Below are 20,447 nucleotides of genomic sequence, written 5' to 3'. Positions count from 1 at the left end.
CACCTAGCGGCCTGCGTAAGAATGCAGCCTAAGATATGAGGGCATAAGAGCCTTATGCCACGCATATCTTAGGCTGCAGTCTGCGTAACGAGCTCTCTGAATCAGGAGAAGTCGTTACGCCGGGGCAAGTAAGCAATTGCGCTGCGTAACTATGGTTACGCAGGCGCAATTGCTCTTTGAATCTGGGCCAATGTGTATACAGTCAAGCAGGCCCTTGCACTACATTGTTGAAGGTAAATCTAAAGAATCTAAGAAAATTGTATAGTGTATGGCCAACCTTAGTATATCAGAAAATGCTGTAGCCATTTCCTACATTATTATCTCTGTTTTCATTTGGTATACTACCCACTTATCACAAAAGAAATAGTTCATCATTCACATCAAAACTCATTAGTAACGTATTGTCGGTTTCCAAAATCCTCAGACGTTTCATTTGTGTGGGTTGCACCTTGGCCTGACGGTACTGAGGACTTTGCTTTGAATCCCAAGCACAACACTACATGCACAGAGTGTCCCTGTGGACTATAGCAGTGCAAGAATCGAACCAAGAAATAATATTAGGATAAAATCTTCAAAATGTATTAACAAAATTATTGAAAAATATAAACTTAGACCCATAAATGTAGTCCACTAACGTTTTAAAGCTAGACATATCTTCAATACATATACAATTCATGCATGCCCTGATTGAAAGGAAATCTACTGAAAGAAATATGTAGACTGCCATTGCTGACCTCTCCTTCTGAAAATGCTAGTTGCTTGGCTGTCACGACTTTCTATTATTCTAAGTTGCTCGCCTAAATCAAATGCGCACTCCTGCAGTTCCTCTGCATGATTTTTTTTCAGATTGATAACTAATTATTGAGGCCGAGGGTTCAGCAAATCAGCCAAGCAAGCAGCATTTTCAAAAGGAGATCAGCAATGGCAGCCCTCCCTCTTCTCTCACTACATATTTCCTTTAAAGGGGTTGTAAAGGTACAAAAATAGCTTCCTTTACCTTAGTGCAGTCCTCCTTCACTTACCTCATCCTTCCATTTTGCTTATTTCTTCTGAGAAATCCTCACTTCCTGTTCTTCTGTCTGTAACTCCACACCGTAATGCGAGGCTTTCTCCCTGGTGTGGAGTGTCGTGCTCGCCCCCTCCCTTGGACTACAGGAGGGTCAGGACGCTCTCTACGTTGCAGATAGAGAAAGGAGTTGTGTGTTAGTGAACGTCCTGACACTCCTGCTCGCCCCCTCAAGAGGCTTTCTCCACACCAGGGAGAAAGTGTTGCATTACGGTGTGCAGAAGAACAGGAAGTGAGGATTTCTCAGAAGAAATAAGGACATTTAAAAGCAAAATCAAAGGATGAGGTAAGTGAAGGAGGACTGCACTAAGGTAAAGGAAGCTCTTTAGGAAAAATTGTACCTTTAAAGGGGTGGTTCCCCCGAAATTCATTTTTAAAAAAAAAATCCTTTCTCCCGCTTTGTACATGTTCAATAATGTACTCACCGTCCCAGGAATCTAGGCGCCAGCATTCTTGATTCATCCAAAAGTAAACTTTTCATAATACAGCGATGGACGTTTCCATCTTAGCTCCTGGCAGTCTGAAGCCCTACGTCCGTGTCTTCCGGGATGCGGCGAATGCTGTACTCCCAGCATTCACCGCTCTATCCCGCGCATGCGCAGTGTTGACGGCGGGCGCGCCGTCAACGCTGCACAGTTACTATGACAACGGCGCAGCGTCCTGAAAAGGACTCGCCCGCCCCCTTCAAAGTAAACACAAGAGCGATCTTTTCTATCAGCTGCTCAGAAGGCACCGAGCAGGTGATAGAAAAGGTACGTGAAAGCTAGCATTCACAAAACTTTTCATATATTTAACTTATTAAAACATCTTTTTAAATCTTACAATTAAAATGTATTATTAAAAATTAAAAATGGCGCTATTGTATCCGCCCTTGTCACATGACTGGCTGCAAGAGTCATGTGACTTGCGGAAATAGCGCGATATAACACAACATGCTGTAGCGATTTCTCTCCCTGAAATCGTGACGCTGCGTGACGCTGCATTCCCAAGAAGCATAGCGGCTATGCTGGAAAGAAATAGACACGCCCAGCCCCACTCAGACAGACCAGGAAGTGCCTGCTTCACAGACCATAAAGAAAGGTAAACAAACATTTTAAAAAATTTTGTTTGGCGAACGGTTTTTAGGCTAACTGTGCCCTTGGGCCAGATTCTTGTCGTTTTCCCGCGGCGGTAGCGTAAGCCATTTACACTACGCCGCCCCAACTTACAGGAGCAAGTGCTGTGTTCCCCAAACACTTGTAGTGTAAATGGCCCGGCGTATCCCCGCGTAATTCCAAGGGGGCGGCTTGTATTTAAATTAAGCGCGCCCCCGTTTCGATCGAACTGCGCATGCGCCGGGCTAAAAATAGCCCAGTGCGCATGCTCTAGTTCTCGGCGGAAAACGTCAATGACGCCGACGTGTGCGTCATTGATGTAAAGTCGTATTCAAGAACGACTTAGTAAAACGACGTACCCGACGGGAAAAGACGACGCGGACCCGACGCCATACTTAACATGGCATATGTGGGACAGGCGTAAGGTTACCCCTCATATAGCAGGGGTAACCTTACGCTTACGCAAACGACGTTAGCGACGGTTACGCGACGCGATTTCGTTCGGGAATCGGCGTATCAGGCTCATTTGCATAAACAAATGAGACCTGAACGTAAACGCCACCGGCGGCGAATTACATTTAGGATCCGACAGTGTAAGTGACTAACACTAGTCGAATCCTAGCCTTAATCCGGCGTATCTTGTAGATACACCGGCGTAACTTGTTTGAGAATATGGCCCTGTGGGCCAGATTCACAAAGAGATACGACGGTGTATCTACAGATACACCATCGTATCTCTGACTTAAACTGGTCCTATCTATGCGCCTGATTCATAGAATCAGATACGCATAGATAGGGCTAAGATCTGACAGGTGTAACTGTGTTACACTGTCGGATCTTTTTTTCAATTTAAAAATGGCGCCGGGGGCGTTCCCGCTGATTTACGATAAATTATATGTAAATCAGCGAGATACGCAAATTCACGAACGTACGCGGACCCGACGCAGTCTTCTTACGACGTTTCCGTAGCGGCGTACCCGTCGTATACTTACCCCTGCTTTCATCAGGCGCAGCCAATGTTAAGTATAGCCGACGTTCCCGCGTCGAATTTAAATTTTTTAACGTCGTTTGCGTAAGTCGTTCTAGAATACGGATGGGCGTCGTTTACGTAAGCGTCAAAACCACTGACGTCCTAGGAAATTCCCCGGACGGCGCATGCGCATTTAAATCGGCGCGGGAACGCGCCTGATTTAAATAGTACACTCCCCTAGCCGCGGAATTTGAATTCCGCCGGGGGATTTAGGATCCGCCGTCGCAAGTTTGGAGGTAAGTGGTTTGTGAATTAGCCACTTGCCTCCTAAACTTGCGGGAGCGGATCTTAATTCACGTAGATCGAGCGGATCTATAGATCCGCTGCGCTACGTGAATCTGGCCCTGTGTGTTTAAGGTTAAGTTGTTAGATAGGTGGAACTTCCACTTTAAGCCAGCAGATGTCACTCCTGCAGTAAATGGACAAAGTTCATAGCATGAAATAAAAATGCTATGACAACACAAAGTCATACTATGTATATATAAAAAGAGGGCATAAAAATGCTATGACAACACAAAGCCTTAATATGTATATAAAAGAAGGGCATACTGCTACACGCAGCGCCACAACATGGATGTGCTTGAAGAAGGGTTACAGTTTTGCACCGTTACCCAGGATTTATCTACTCCTACAGTGAACCCCTTGCTCTACCAACTGAGCGCAGGGCTTCAGGAGAGCTATGTGGATGAGGGGGGAAAGGGACACCCGCCTAGCCAATCAGATCTGCCCATACAAACACTAGCGATCAATGAGGTGAACAGATGTCACACCAAATCACCCTCACATCCACTGTAATATACAGTCGCATGTTGTATATATAGGGTGGAAACATCTGATCTGAACAACTTATGGAGAGAACATTTTTGCACTTTTTTTTTTTTTTTTATTCACTGCCATCGCAGGCGATATCTACTAAACAATTACTAGTTATATTCTCCCCCTCCCACCATCAGTTTATCTTATCTATTACTTTGAAACTTTTAAGATTCAAGGAATCAACGTGCTTTCCTGAAACATGCAAATCCTCAAAGGAACGGGCGACAGGATTGGTAGGACGGACCCCTCCCCACATATGTTAATACTATACATAGGCTAGAACTGCAGCTGCGTCTTTAGTGTGTGAGCAGAGGGTCATTGATATCTCAATTGCTGGGCTTGCTTTTGTCTGGAGGTAGGGTAAGACTTTTACTGAAAGAACAAAGACGGGATTGTCAAAGTTTTACTTGGAATTGCAGATTGCTAATTTACTAGAGTTTGTGTATAGTTTTACTATGTGTATATAATTTAATGTGTATTTTTATATATACATTTTGTATTGGTAGCTGCCTTTAATTTGGATTGCTTTTTAAAATACACAACATTTACAGTATATCCCGAATTACAAGTGTGTCGTTACATCGAGATAAACCGTTACATGGAGATGAACCTACACGGCTCATCTGGTCTACTCCCTGCTCTGTAATTAAAGTGTCCTCTATGAAAATATAGAACATATCCCTCTGGATATATAATGTAGTTGTGTCAGAATAAAAAAAAACAACATTGATACTAAGTAGTTACTGAAGGCACTTGTTTATTAGTTTATGTTTCTCTTTGCTTGATACATTTTTGTAATTTTTTTTGTAAACATTGTTATTCTAATAATTTGCAACAACTTGTAACCAATGGGAAAAGTGTAAGTGTTAAAAATGTATAACGGTTACTAAAGTTTTGTGAGGTTGCCTATATGTTTATTGCTTTTTCTTTTTAGTCCGCTAAACTAACATTTTAATTGATTTACGAATGAATGCCCATCGTTATGTTCTTGCAATGGTCCAGGGGCGTCCATATCTTCTACACCCCCTATATGAAGTGGATAGAATCATGCATAGCATGGATCTAGCCACAGCGGCCCCCTATTCTTGTGTCCGGACCCTTTTGGGTCACCGGGCAGATAACGTTTTTTGAAGAAGAACCTGATTAGAGTCATAGGCTCTAATAGGCTTCAAAATAGGGTGGACTCGGGACACAGAGCATTGCGTCTGGAGTCCACCCAGGTGTGTTGCAACAGCGAAAGAAAATTTGCTGTTGCAACACTGATACTCCTCCTGATAATCAGGAAGCAAGTATGAAACCTGTTTCCAGATTGGCCAAAACGTCAGGCGATTCTATTGGACGCCTAGGGACGGGAGGAGGAGAGAGAAGACACTGCGGAAGCTGCTCCAGGAGAGGACACCGGTCACCGAAATGGCTTTCCCTGAGCCCACCACGCTCTCACCGCCCGAATCCAAGGTAAGGACAGCGGGTGGTGGTGGAGGGGCTGTATTAGCACCACAGGGGGGGGTAGTGTAGTTCCACCGGCGGCCCGGGGGGGGGGGTTGTTTGCCCCCCCCAAAAAAAACACCAGCTGCCACTGCAAAGGTCCATTATAGTGTTTGTAAACCCCAGAGACATGAAATATGAACAAAGCATATCCCTCTATAGTGTGTACTTGTCTCAGTTAAAGTGGAGTTCCACCCATAGATATAACATTACATCAGTAGTTTTAAAAAAATGTCATTAGTCCTTTACGAATTTTTTTTTTTTTTTTAGATGCCTTCAAAGTGTTGTTGCTAGGCAGAATAGTTAATCTTCCCACTTCCTGCACCTAGGTGCTTAATGCTTCCTAACCTACACCACACAGACTCCTGGGAATGTAGTGGGTGTAACTTTCCAGGAGTCTGTGCACTCCCCAGTCTCAAAGAATCATGTGACTTGGACAGCACAGGCGCTGAAACCTGATCTGACACTACTTGTGCAGCACTGAGCATGTGCGAGTTTTGCAAGGCTGAAATCCAGGAAGTCATACAGTCTGGCTTCATGATGCCCACACTTAAGATGGCCTTAGTCAATTTCTATTTTATAAAGTGTCTAAATGCTGTAACAACCTAACAAAATGGACCTTAGTTTACAGACTAACTTTACTAGAATACATTAAGCTTGTGTATTACAGGGGTATTTATATTTAAAATGTGAAATTGTGGCCGGAACTCTGCTTTAAGAGCACTAAAGCTGGCTACACACTATACAATTTGTACACAAGTTTCTTGTATAACGTTCCTTTAGATTTACCAAAACCATATAATATGAGGTCAAACCTTTATGCCGCGTACACACGATCGTTTTTCGGCATGAAAAAAACGAAGTTTTTAAAAACGTCATTTGAAATGATCGTGTGTGGGCTTCACATCGTTTTTCGGGTTCTGAAAAGCGACAAAAAAAATTCGAACATGCTGCATTTTTTAACGTTGTTTTTCGGGTTGTAAAAAATGATCGTGTGTGGGCTAAAACAACGTTGCCCAGAAGCGAGTTATGAGATGGGAGCGCTCGTTCTGGTAAAACTACCATTCATAATGGAGTAAGCACATTCATCACGCTGTAACAGATAAAAAAGCGCGAATCGTCTTTTACCAACAAGGAATCAGCTAAAAGCAGCCCAAAGGCGAATAGAACTTCCCCTTCAGAGTGCCGTTGTACGTGTTGTACGTCACCGCGCTTTGTTCATAATTTTTCAAAAACGATGGTGTGTGGGCAACGTCGTTTTTAATGATGAAGTTGGAAAAACGTTGCTTTTTGGACATGCTGAAAAACACCTTTTTTTTCATCCCGAAAAACGATCGTGTGTGTACGCGGCATAACACTTTTAAATTGTATGCAATCAGGTAGGCCCTGCCCCTTGCACTACATAGTTGAAGATAAATCTAAAGGAAATGTAACTATAATGTATATCCAGCTTATGTGTCATTTCTGTCTGCTGCCTCGTTCCTCTGCTATAAGAATGAGCTACTTCTAAACCAGTTTTCCTGACACCAAGAGAAAAAAGGTGACAGGGGATTGAGCTCTGTTCCTGTGCGAGGGGGGGGGTTGTCTCTCCCCTCCAATCAGCTCTCAAAGCTATACCCACTGATGTAACTTCAGCTCTCAAAGCTATACCCACTGATGTAACTTTAGCTCTCCACCCCCTGCTTTTTTTTAGAGCTGAGAGATTTTGTGTAAGTTCTGCACTTTGCATGGATGTAGGAGAAAGACTGCTGTAGATAAACAGGTACAACTTATGTAGGAGAATTAGTTTCATCTCTGTATATCAGGCCAGTCACTTCACTGGTATATGTGCGGGTTTTAAACAGGAAAAATTAGAATGTGTGTGAAAAAGTTGCGCTACTAGTGTAAAATAAATATAATAGCAACCAGCATTAACAATATAGACATATGTGAATAGAAAATAAGAAACCAACAATGCAGCGCTAAAAAGTAAATGACTCCAAAAAGTCGTGACTAGGAGTTGTTATAAACAACATATGTTATGTGCAGGTAATGTGACATAAAACTCAATCAGAATCTAAGGAAAAAATCTGACACAAACAAAATCACATAAATGTGAAAGGAGATGTGGAGTAAATAAAGTCCATATAATTATGGATGGATAATCATAACAGAGTGAGCCCCATATAAAAGTTCATGTAAGCAAAAGACAATCCTGTGATCCGTCAATATAAAATGGTAACTTTTCGAAACTTATATGGAGGCAGTCAGCAACAGCGCCACCCGGGATAGGGGGGGGGATTAAGTACGCTTACATTGTGTCGTGGATACAAACACCGGCGACGGTCGGTCAAGATAGGCAATGACAAATCCTCTCCGGAAAATGGACTGGCTGGAGCTCCTATGAAGATATCCACGTCTCACAGGCGAAGATGGAAAAAAACAGTGGTTTCACAAAGCACAGTGCAACCGGAATTGAACATCCAAATGCGAATAGCGACCATAGAAAAAAGACAGAAAAGGCCTCCACATGGTGCAGATAAATCCAGTAGTATAGTGTAAAAAAACAAATAAAAGGTACAGGCATCATCAAAATGGGCCCTCAAAATTTCCACTCGCCTGCTAGCATTTGGCGAGTGGATTTAAGCTGGGGGCAAGTGATAACAGTTCTGCATGGCCAACAGTCCAATCTGTGCCTACACTTAGAGCCACGCTGCGATTGGCGGCCGAAGAGGAAAGGTGCGTGCCCAGGAAAAGTAGTCATGGGAGCCGCACACATGCAGAGCAGTACACAGGTGCTCTCCTTACAATTCTCGTTAAGCCATGGGACCTAACAGTATGACCTCTCTGAGCCTGGCTTCCCAACCTGACCAATGTAGCTGGAGAGCAGAGAGCAGGAAGGAACAAGTGAGCTGGAGGACTGCGATTATCACCACTCTCGGTGTCCCAGGTAGGCAGTGCAGCACAGCGCTCACCAAGAGTTGCCCTGACAAGAGAGCGGCAGTATGCTGTGCAGTGTCAATGTGCGCTGTTTTGTGGTGTCAATGGCTATGCAAGTGTGTGAATCACGGTGCTGGATTGTACTCCCTCCCGCTGTGCTGCAGCTCCTCTCCTCACTGCCCGACAATGAAAGGGGGAAGTGGGGACATGCAAGTGTGGAGCCGCACACAGGGGCTCCTGATTATGAGAGTGGGTAGAATAGGAGAGGGAGAGAGAGAGGAGGATGGATGGGGGTTGCAGAGGAGACAGCAAGAGAATGGGGGGAAAGACCTGGTTCTAGAGATAAGGCAGAGGAGAAGGAGGAGGGAGTCTTGTACATAAGAAGAGGGAGAGCAATCTTTGCAGAAGTAAAAAAGTCCATGTCCCTCTGGTTTTCCCCAGTGCCATATCCCTCTGGTTTGCCCCAGTGCCATCCCTCTGGTTTGCCCCAGTGCCATGTCCCTCTGGTTTGCCCCAGTGCCATGTCTCTCTGGTTTACCCCAGTGCCATGTCCCTCTGGTCTGCCTCAGTGCCCTGTCCCTCTGGTCTGCCTCAGTGCCCTGTCCCTCTGGTCTGCCTCAGTGCCCTGTCCCATTTTGTTAAAGTTGTTGTTGGTAATATTTAATTGTAACTTGATTCGGCATAAAACATTTAACAGTGTCATTCCAAGAGATAATCTACAAGGGCGTTTTTAGGGGCGGAATTATGGGCGGGGCAGTGTATGGGTTAGGTGAGGCAACTGGTGGCGAGTAACACTTGAGGCCTGGCTAGAAGCTCAGGGCTTGAAATTTTGAGCCCTGATCAAAATGCATGTAGCGGGTGATCACAAAAAGTTCCATAAGGCGTAATGTATAGGGCCAAGAGCAGGCTATGTACGCGACATGTTTCGCACTAAAGTGCATCAGCTGGGGCTGCCCAGTCCTTCTGCCTTTAGTACCCTGTTAAAGGGTCTCCCCACTGGAGGAGATCAACTTTTATTGTTTGACCATAGCAACAACTGGATTTTTTACAATTGTCAGTGGAATGGGACTAAGGCTGGGATTCCCACGTTTGCAGTGCATTGCTTTGTTTTTAGGAAGCCCATTCATTAGGAGTGGATTTCCATTTTGCCCTACTGGAGAGTGCATTGGGGTGGCATTCCCAATAAATAGCACTACGCATAGAGCAGACTGAATGGACTGACTTCCAACAGTCCAGACCTGCTTGGTGACAACTGTCAAAAGTTGAATTTCCCAACGTATATATGTGTGTGTGTGTGTGTGTGTGTGTGTGTGTGTGTGTGTGTGTACACGCTATCTCAATAGATATGCCAAATGCATATTTATTGGTCCTGTATGATATGTTTGCATGGCTGTGCCTTATCTCAAAGCAAAGAAGTGTGACTTGCAAGTTTTAAAAGAAACATGTTTAGGAAGTAACTTGATGCTTTCTTGCCATTTTATTTCACCTGACTCATGGAAGATTGCAAAATGGGCCAATACAGGGATGCACAGTACAAATAAAATATGACAATCTGCGGCATAGCCAAACTCCTGTTTTCCTTATTGCAAAGGCCACCAAGAATTTTCTACTTCACCTCCCTTTTCTTTTTTCACCTACCATACACACAAACTTTCAGGCCTCGTACACACGACCGAGTTTCTCGGCAAAAACCAGCAAGAAACTTGCTGGGAGATATTTTTTTGCAGAGGAAACCGGTCGTGTGTACATTTTTGTCGAGGAAACTGTCAAGAAACTCGACAAGCCAAAAAGAGAGCAGGTTCTCTATTTCCTTGACACTTTGATCATGCTTCCATTTAGGCCTAGTGCCGCGTACACACGACCGTTTTTGCGATGTGAAAAATGTCATTTTTTTTTATGTCATTAAAAACGATCGTGTGGGCTCCATAGCATTTTTCGCGACGTTAAAGTGGAGTTCCACCCATAAATATAACATTACATCAGTAGTTTTAAAAAAATGTCATTAGTCCTTTAAGAAAAATTATTATTTTTTTAGATGCCTTCAAAGTGTTGTTGCTAGGCAGAATAGTTAATCTTCCCACTTCCTGCACCTAGGTGCTTAAGCTTCCTAACCTACACCGCACAGACTCCTGGGAATGTTCGCTGACACATGTCCGCTGACATCCACAGCCCCCTAGAGTACCAATGGCTGGCCCCATTAGGTCCTGCTGAGAAAAAGTTAAGCGAGACACAGGATAATGTCCGGCTGAGGAGACACCGTTTAACCCTAGAGGATCTGGAAGGCCTCCTACAGGCAATATATGCCACAGAGGAGATTCCAGAGACCCCTAAAGTAACCTCCGCTCTGTACAAAGTCTACAGGGGGCTGAGCAAGGCTCAATCCAGGGTGTTTCCACTCCATCAGTTCCTAAAGGATTTGATCCTACAGCAATGAAGGGACCCTTAAAGGATAATTGTCGGACAAAAAAACATGGAAAAGGAGATTTCCCTTTAAAGAGGGTGATGAGGAGACATTCCGTAAAGGAGTTGTAAAGGAAAACATTTTTTTTGGCTAAAATTTATGTCTGCAAGGTAGACAGACAGAATAGTGTAATGAAAAGAAAGGATATGTGGCGCATGATCCAATGGAGCAAACACAATAGGCTGAGGTATATAAGAGTCTAATAAAAAAGTCCAAAAATAATGTCCATGAAAGTCCTGGATTAAAATAATATGACTGGCTGTAAGGGACACTTGGCGGCAGCACCTAAAGCAGAAGCGATGCTCTGAAAGATTCAAAGAAAAAGGGACAAGATGCGCCAATCTAAGTGCAATAAGCCCAAATTTAATGGAGAATACAAATAAAATAAGTATACATGTGCAATGCCTACTCACAAACAGAGGTAGATAGTAGGCACAGAACCGGAATGGAGAAATGCAGATGATCGGTGGTAAGATGCGTGCCTGGAGTCATTCGGTGATCTCGACTAGCGGGTGTCCAAATCGCGGGCGGCAGCAGGCTGATATTCGATGTCCGGGGATAGGAACACAGGAAAGGCCACAGAGATTTGGCGTGCGCTTCACCATGGAGCGCAGCGTCCCGCCGTCGCACCGGAAGTGACGTGGGAGTCCAGGCCAGCCAATGGGATTACGCGTTTCACAGCGTCAGCTGTTTCTTCAGATCCATGCTGTTTAAGCTGCAGGCCAACGTCAAGGAACCGCTGTGACATTCTTGACTCCCTATCAGTGATAGGAAAAGCTATTACATACCTTGCGCACGCCACAGTTGAACCTGCAAGACCCTTGGCCAAGACGGCTGCATTAATCAATTCAGCTAGAAAAGCTGTCTGCATTAAGGCCTGGAAAGGAGATGTCACATCAAAAGAAAAACATAGTGGACTTCCCTTCCAGGGCTTATTTGCTGTTTGGTCCAGGCCTAGACAAGGTCCTGTCTAGGTCCGGAAAAGGGGAAGAAGTTCCCAGTAAAGCCCAAAAAGGAAAAATTTCAAGAAAAATAATTGTTGCCCCCTGGGACAACCACAGCATAGAGCCAAAAACAGTAAGTGGTGCACTGGCAGGAGAAGGCACAATGTATTTTCCTCCCCCAGAGGTGACGCCAAGATTATGGTGGAGGGCCGGCTGTCCCATTTTGTTCCCCAATGGTAGAAAATATCAGACAGCTCCTACATCTGCCAGATCCTGCGAAGGCTATCATCTGGAATTCACTGCAAAACTCCCTTCCATGATCACCCTCACACATCCCTCCAGGGATGCTCTGAAAAGATCAGCCCTTCTGGAATCCAGGAATTGGCAGAGCAGCAGGTGGTGGTACCTGTACCAAAAGAACAATACCAAGGATTCTACTCCCCATGCATTAATTGTTCACAAGCCGTCAGGAAAATATCGACTTATAATAAACCTAAGAAACCGGACAGGTTCCTGGATGCCTTCTGGACGACACTGGACCTCAAGAATGCCTACTTGCATGTTCCAATCCACTTAGATCATCAGGCATTCTTGAGTTTCACAGTAGTTGTCAGAGGAGATTTTTCACTGGCAGTTCAGAAATCCCCCCCCCCCCCCATTGGAAACCTTTGGCTGGATAATCGGCACAGAAAAATCCTCCCTCAGAACAGCCTAGGAAGGTCTTAACCTATCTGGTAGACACCAGACTACAGAAACTCCTCTTGCCAGAAAACAATGTGGTAAAACTAGCCTCATTAGTGGGGGACCTGATAAAAACCTAGTCACACTCCAGAAGGGAGCCTCATCATTGGGGGACCTGATAAAAACACACCAGAAGGGAGGTGCTAAAACCCTGGGCCTGATGTCAGCAAGCATACCGGCCATCGTCTGGGCACAACTCCACTCAAGAGTCCTCCATTTCTTCCTCCTGTCCTCTTGGGACCAGAAGAGAGAATTCCTGGACTAGGAGCTAGTGCTCACCCCTCAGGTCCTGTCTTCCCTAGAATGGTGGAGAGTGCTCAACAACCTAAAGGGGGGGCAGATCCAGTGAAGGTCACCACCGATGCCAGAGTATAGAAGTAGTAGATGGTTGGACCGCCTAAATTCTTTTGTTCTTTGTAAGTAGGTAAGGAGACACCTTCGTACTTCTATGCAAAGACATTTCCTTTATTTATTTTGGTTTATCACAGAAGGATGGCAATGTTATATCTTGCGTCCTATGTAATAAGGATGCTACCTTCAGTAGGTATAAGGGGGTCTGGCCTTAGGGTGACTCTGTCTGGCTGAATCAGTAAGAAGGGTTCTTTCATGAACAGCCCTTGGAGCTCCCAACCTTCCTGGCCGTAGTAATTGCTAACAAATTATTATTTTAGGGTCTGAAACTTATAACCTTGTCAGGTCCCATGGTGGGAATCCGCCTTTGGAAACCGGGGTAACAATTTCCCTGGCTACCAGAAACTGCTTAATCAGGTCGTCCTTTGCTAGTTTTGTTTCAAGGTAGACCGAGAGCAGCGATTTGTATGCTGTCCTGGAGAAAATTCAGGATCATTGGGACAGTGGTGGAGGTCACCTGTGTTTGTTTACCCCAGGAACAGATTTTTTTTCCCAAACTTTGGAATAGATTTTATTCGTAACAGGTTTTCTGCTCAGAAGTAGAGTATCTATCATTCTCTCCAAGCAGCCCTTATGCTATAAGATCTGGCACTCACTAGCCAAGCCATCAACTGGAAAAATTCTGTCCTCTGGTGTAGTACTGGACCTTGCCTGAGAAGATCCAGCCTGTTTGGGAGCTTCCGCGGCTTTTCCACTGCTATGGATCTTAGGCTTGCAAACTAGGCCCTCCTTGGCCACCAGGGCGCTATCAGGGGGAGCTGACCTGGGGATTGGTTGAGCTTCTGAAGGACGCACAGGATCAGAGCTAGGGGTAGGGAGGCATATGCCATCCTGCACTGCCAGGTCTGAGTCAGGGAGTCTAAGCCCTCTGACTCCCTCTCTTGGGAAATCGAGAACTATCTCTTCACCTTCCTGTCCTGTCGGTTGGCAAACAAGTCTATTTCCAAATTTCCGAAGCGCTGCACCAGGTTTTTAAATGACTCTGGGTTGTTCCCTATTCCCCTGAGGAAGTACGTCTCTGTGTTGCTTGTCCCCTTATGTGGACTGCTGATTTGGAGAGAACCTTCCCCTCAGCCCAGTCCAGGATCTCCTGCGTCTGGACCTGGTACCTCCCTGGTGATTCAGGTAAGCTACGACAGTGGCGTTGTCGGGGTTGACCTGAACCTCTCTGTTTAAGATGCTTACCTTGAAGGCCTTCAGGGCCTCTCCCATCTCTCTGAGCTCCCTGTAGTTGGATCACATCCGACCTAGTGAGCTGTTCCATTAGCCTTGGGCTTTGTCTAGGTGGGCCCCCCACCCCCAGGTGCTGGCATTGATGGTGACCTTCACTGGATCCCACTGAGACCATGGTCTGCCGTCCTTTTAGGTAAGTCTAACGTAGGTTTTCAGAAGAAAAATATTCAGGTAAAATAAAAAAATAAAAAATAGAAGAAAATGTATACAAGTATAGGTTTGAGGGTTTATGTAAGCATTTTTTACTTCACTGAGATGTATTACTTTCACATAACGTTCTACTTACAAGTTGTAGTACCATTGGGCTTCTGAGCCTGGTATGGGCCTGTACTTCAATCAGGTCTCTAAAGCTGAACTCTGGGTAAAATAAAAAGCTACCCCTGTAGTGGGGCTACCCCTGGATTGTGAGGGTTATATGCTCAATTTGGTCTAGGTGGAACAGTTTTTCCTACCGTATCCCTCTCTTCTTGCAGCTGGTGCTCTCCTCTCCACCTCTCCAGCATGTGGGCGGGCTACCTGTGTCCTCACTTACAATACAGGATTGTTGGTCCTGCATTGTTACATGATGATATCAACGTGCCTGCAACTGAGAATCAGTGAAGAGAAGGGGCTTTGGGGAACTTGTCATGCAGCAGTGAGGAAGCCTATTGAAGTGAGGGGTAAGGTAGGTATATTGTAACTACTTTTTATGATACCCCTAGACAAAGACACATTTTAATACCCATACAGTGCAGAGGGAGTCCCACTGCTAGGGTAACTGTTGATTTATACCTGGAGTTGATTTTGTTATATGTTGTGCTTCTGAGGCTTAGGAAGATCTCTGTATCAACAGTTTTCATGGAACTTTGTAAAAATGGCCATATGACAAGAACATTTTATCACATGTTTTTTCTTGTGCTCTCAGGCTTAGGATGACCCCAGTATGAATGAGAACCTTTGTGAGTCTTTGTAAGCTTCAACATGTGAGCAGGAAATGGCCTCCCTGGCTGTTTAGTTGGGCAATAAGTGTATTCTTTGTAAAGGAACATTTATTATTTTTTATTGCATTTCAAACCCGCAAATAAAGCATGGATTTAAATACATTTTATTAAAATCTTAAAAGCAAAGTATAATAAATTTTCAATGACAAATTCTTCTCAAATGTTGGCATATTTTTTTCCTTTCACATTTTACTGCTAATGCTGGTTCATCTATAAATGTATTATATTAAATATGGAGATTTGTATACTGGGGGCCATAGAGGTTGCAAGATTCCCAAAGGGAATTTATTTAATGCTAACTAGAGTACTATACCTAGCGAGAACTTATAGCACGACACTGGATGGCACCGGAGGTACCTACGGGAAGGCAATGGATTCTATATGTGAATTCCCTACTCCTTAGAGAAAGATTAACATATAAACGCAGGGGGGAAACCTGTAAATTTGACAAGATTTGGCAATCATGGCTGGGTGATGCCAGACTTTTGCCGCCACAACTGGTAATTGATAGACTACAGAGTTAAAGGAAGGAAGAGAGGAAGGAAAGGATAAAAACAAGACAGAAGGAGGAAAAATATGAGTAAAAAGTTTAAGTAGGAATAGAACAGGGGAAAAAAAAAATGCACAAGACGTAAAGACAAGGTGGTGTGGAAAGGGAGGGAGGGAGGGAGGTAAATAGAAATAAAGCACAAAATAATGCACAAAAGGTATATAGTTAAAGAAAAGGTAGTATGTTGGGGAACTAGAGTTTTGATATACCTTGTTTTCTTTTTTTAACTATTAAATATGTACTGTATTTTGTACCTGATAAAGCGCACAAAGTGTATTATAAATGCAAATCTTTGAATAAAAAAGAAGTGATTTAAAAGGGGAAGGGGAAAAAACAAAAAAAAAACAAAGAAGAAAAAAAAAAATATGGAGATTTGTAGATAAGCCACTAGAGGGAACTCTAAGAACCTGAGTAGTGTTCTGATATCCTAACTCAACAATAAATAGAACAGTCACATAGGGCAATGTTTTCAATGAGCTGATCCCATAGCTTTGATTTGTGGGAAGGAGCACTAAAATACAATCACTGTGTGACGCTGGCAAGCAGAGTTTTTAAACTTTAAAATGTATCTGTTGTACATGTTACTCTAAAAAAAAAACGTATTGAAAAGACTCTACATTTATTTTCATTTCATATAGATTGTGCATTACACAAATATTTGTTTAAGCGTCTTATGACTTTATATATATATTTTTTTACTCTAGAGCTGCAATCATGTCTGATAAACCGGTGCTTTACTACTTCGATGGAAGGGGGAAAATGGAGTCTATCCGCTGGGCACTTGCTGCAGTTGGTGTCGAGGTTGGTGTAATCTCAAAAGTTGTCAAAAACTTTAATTTCATAACATAATGCGGTCTATCTATAAGATGGTCACTAAAATGACTTCACTGATTGATTGATATCATAAATATTCTGTGTTTGCTGTAGTATTAAGACCAGATTATGTATTCCTATGGTGTAAATCCTTCTATCTCCTTCCATATACTACAAGTGTCATCATATTTATGATCCTTATTTCCTGACCGGAAAGCAGCACATTTCTCAGCTGAAAGGCAGGTATAGGTCTATAAGGCCTGGTTCACACCTATGCATTTTTTATTTTTTAGTGCGTTTTCATTTTTACAGAAACGCACTACAGTTCATTTAACATGGTTTTCTATGGGTCATGTTCACATCTGTGCATTTCATGGAAAGGGCCAGGGATTTTTTTTTCTGTTTTTTGGTTCCATAGACTTCAGACAGATGAAAAACGTGTATTGAAAAATGCACCTGAAGTATGCAAACTGCAAACTACATAGCTGTGAACCAGGTCTTAAGGCACATATACAGGAAGATTGTTTTCTGATATTGTACCTTTAAATATCAGTTAAGCCCTGTACACACGATCGGACATCTGATGGAATCTAGTCCGATGGATTTTTTCGTCAGATATCCGATGAAGCTGACTTTCATCAGTCTTGCCTACACACCATCAGTCAAAAATCCAACCTTGCTAAAACGCAGTGACGTAAAACACTACGACGTGCTGAAAGAAATGAAGATCAATTCTTCCAAGCATGCGTCGGCTTGATTCTGAGCATGCGTGGATTTTTGACCGATGGACTTCCACACAGACGATCGTTTTTTTTCTATCGTTTTTTTATCCATAGGAAAAACATTTTTTCACCGATGGAAAACAAACCGATGGGGCCCACACGCGATCAGTTTGTCCGATGAAAACAGTCCATCGGCCGGCTCCTGTCCCGAGTCCAGAGTCCCTCAACAGGTCGCCGTCGGGTCGCCTCCAGGTCCAGGATGACCCTGCAGGCTGCACTGCCTGCTGGTGCAGGTCCGTCCGTTGCTCCGCCTCCTGCAGCCCTCGGCCTCGCTCCTTCACATCATGCGGCTGAGCGCGCGGCAAGGGGAACCAGGGGTGGGGCCACTTACGTCACTCACTGACGTAGGACGTAGGCGCCGCTGCGTAGCCAAGGACACACACACTGAGACTGAGTGACAGTCAGAGTGACTGCACAGGTCAGCGGGGACAGGACTCGTCCTTCAGATGCCGCCTGCAGCGGCAGCCCAGCCACAGACACACACTCGTCTCTACTATCTCGATGATCGGGCGGCGACTGGTCAATTTTCCGCCCTGTTCCCTGGCGCGCCGTAAGGCAAGTGCCGATGTTGCCTTGCGGAGCATGCGCAGTTCATTTGGCGCGGGGACGCGCTTCATTTTAATGAAACACCCCTAATTGCCGATTTGAATTCCGCCGCCAGAAATGCACTACGCCGCCGTAACTTACGGCGCAAAATCTTTGAGGATTTGAAAGAACGCCAGGTAAGGTACGGCGGCGTAGCGTATCTCTGATACGCTGCGCGGGTGCAGATCTATGTGGATCTGCCCCAGTGTATTCACCGCTCCTAAAGCACTGCAAAGAAGCTAATGGCAGGACTTTTTTTGATGCCCTGTCAGCGCAGTGCCCCAGTGTGAAAGCACTCTGGCTTTCACACTGGGATTGCAGCTGAGCCTTTTTTCAGGCGCTTTACAGGTGCTATTTTAAGCGCTAGGCCTTAAGCCTTAGGCCCCGTACACACGACCGGTTTTCTCGGCAGAATTCAGCAAGAAACTCGATGGGAGACGTATTCTGCCGAGAAAACCGGTCGTGTGTACATTTTCGCAGAGAAACCCGTCGGAAAACTCGTCGAGCCAAAAAGAGAGCATGTTCTCTATTTTCTGGTTGGGCAATGGGAACATTTGGCTCGACGAGTTTTCTGACAGCCGAACAAGGAACTCGACGGGGAAAACAATGTGTTTCGCCCGTCGAGTTTCTCAGACGTGTGTACGCGGCCTCAGTGCTTCCTCCACACAACCCTTTGACACCCCCCGCCCCCCATAGAGGGCAAACAAACTCACCATATATATTTATAACTATAAATAAATTAAATAAATAAAAATATATTCACTGTCGGTGAAGGAGACTGAATGAATGTCTTGATTATAATGTTTCTAATCAGACATTTAGGAATTAAAAAATGCATACTATACACGTGTGTTTTTTTTTTTTTTTTTTTTTTATATTCATAGGAATAAAGTGTAGTTTGTTTTTCATCTTTACCTGAAATTCCACTTTAAGAGATCTGTGTCCATGAGTTAAGACAGGGGTGTCAAACTCAATTTCATTGTGGGCCGCATCAGCATTATGATTGTCCTCAAATGGGCCAGTTGTATCTGTAAGATTAGATGTCCAGCACATCCCCTCCCCTTACATTAGATGTCAAGAGCCTTCCTACCATCAGAAGCTGAGTCCCCCACTCTCCCTTTCATCACAGTGCACCCCCTTTCCTTATGCTGCTGCTGGGAAGAAGTTGGATGTGTTGCTTGAAAGCAGAAAGTAGGGGTCTGGAGTAGGACCAGAGGAGGACTGGAACTCTCATGCCGCAGAAGAGGTGGGAGGGCCACATGAAATGGCCTGGATTTTTTTCTTTTTTTTTATTCTTAATGACAAGGAGGCCTGACGGGGCAGATAATGCCCTAAAACTGCCCACAGACCTGAGAATATTATTGCTCAAATGTACAGCCTGCCCTTCAAACCAGTATTCATTTGTTCATGTATTTATTTATTTGAGGAAATTATAGAGGCCACAATTTCTAGTCTTTTTTCCATTTTGCCTTACGGGTGCTTGGGTATCAACGGACATTTCTTAGCATACTCAAAGGTTTCATTGACCAATGTTGCTGACTTGAATTTTTTTTTTCTTTACAGTTTGAAGAGAAGCTATTTGATACAAAGGAGGAGTATGAGAAATTGCTAAAGAGTACGTATTTATTATTTTTTATCCTATCAATGTGTGCACAAACCATACTTGGACGAACTGGACTCTGACCTGCGTTCTTGTTACTTAATAATATTGTAAATAGTATAAAAACTGTAAGGAGAATGACCTTCAAAGCATAGGACCCTAAACGTGGGTACCATATGGTACTGCACTTGGTCAATATGGGCACAGCGTATTTCAGTCCACCATAGACTTTAACAGGCAGCAGGACTGGATACTGCACTAAAGTGCCAGTATTGCACCCACAGGGGCTAGACACCCCATGGGGCCTTAATGTAAACACAGAGATCCACGTCCTGTCAGGGAGAGGAGACCGATGCTGTGTCCCTTGTACATAGGGACACAGATCGGTCACCTCCCCCTACAGTTAGAATCACTCACTAGGGTACACATTTAACCCCTTGATCGCCCCCTAGTGTTAACCCCCTTCCCTGCCTGTCACATTTACACAGTAATCAGTGCATATTTATAGCACTGTTCGCTGTATAAATGTGAATGGTCCCAAAATAGTGTCAAAAGTGTCCGGTGTGTTTGCCCCAATATCGCACTCACGATAAAAATCGCTGATCACCGCCTTTACTAGTAAAAAAAGAAAAAAAATGCTATAAATCTATCCCCTATTTTGTAGCCGCTATAACTTTTGCGCAAACCAATCAATATACGCTCATTGCGATTTTTTTTGTTTACCAAAAATATGTAGAAGAATAGGTATCGGCCAAAACTGAGAAAAAAAAAACGTTTTTTTTATATATTTTGGGGGATATTTATTACAGCAAAAAGTAAAAAATATGGATTTTTTCAAAATTATCGTTCATCTTTTGTTTATAGCGGAAAAAAATAAAAACCGCAAAGGTGATCAAATACCACCAAAAGAAAGCTCTATTTGTGGGGGAATACACAA

General features: G+C 44.0%; 1 protein-coding gene across 1 annotated transcript in view; it reads left to right on the top strand.

Annotated features, from left to right (window-relative positions):
- The window catches only part of LOC120935696, a 98,900-nt gene that overhangs the window by 21,705 nt on the left and 56,748 nt on the right, over positions 1-20,447 (top strand). Inside the window, exons 2-3 of the mRNA XM_040347749.1 lie at positions 16,435-16,531; positions 19,474-19,525. Of these exons, the coding sequence (XP_040203683.1) occupies positions 16,435-16,531; positions 19,474-19,525 (149 nt within the window). The remainder of the gene's footprint in view (positions 1-16,434; positions 16,532-19,473; positions 19,526-20,447) is intronic.

The sequence above is a fragment of the Rana temporaria genome, chromosome 4 (genome assembly GCF_905171775.1).
Source record: "Rana temporaria chromosome 4, aRanTem1.1, whole genome shotgun sequence".
Lineage (NCBI taxonomy): Eukaryota > Metazoa > Chordata > Amphibia > Anura > Ranidae > Rana > Rana temporaria.
This window is presented reverse-complemented; position numbering and strand designations above follow the sequence as displayed.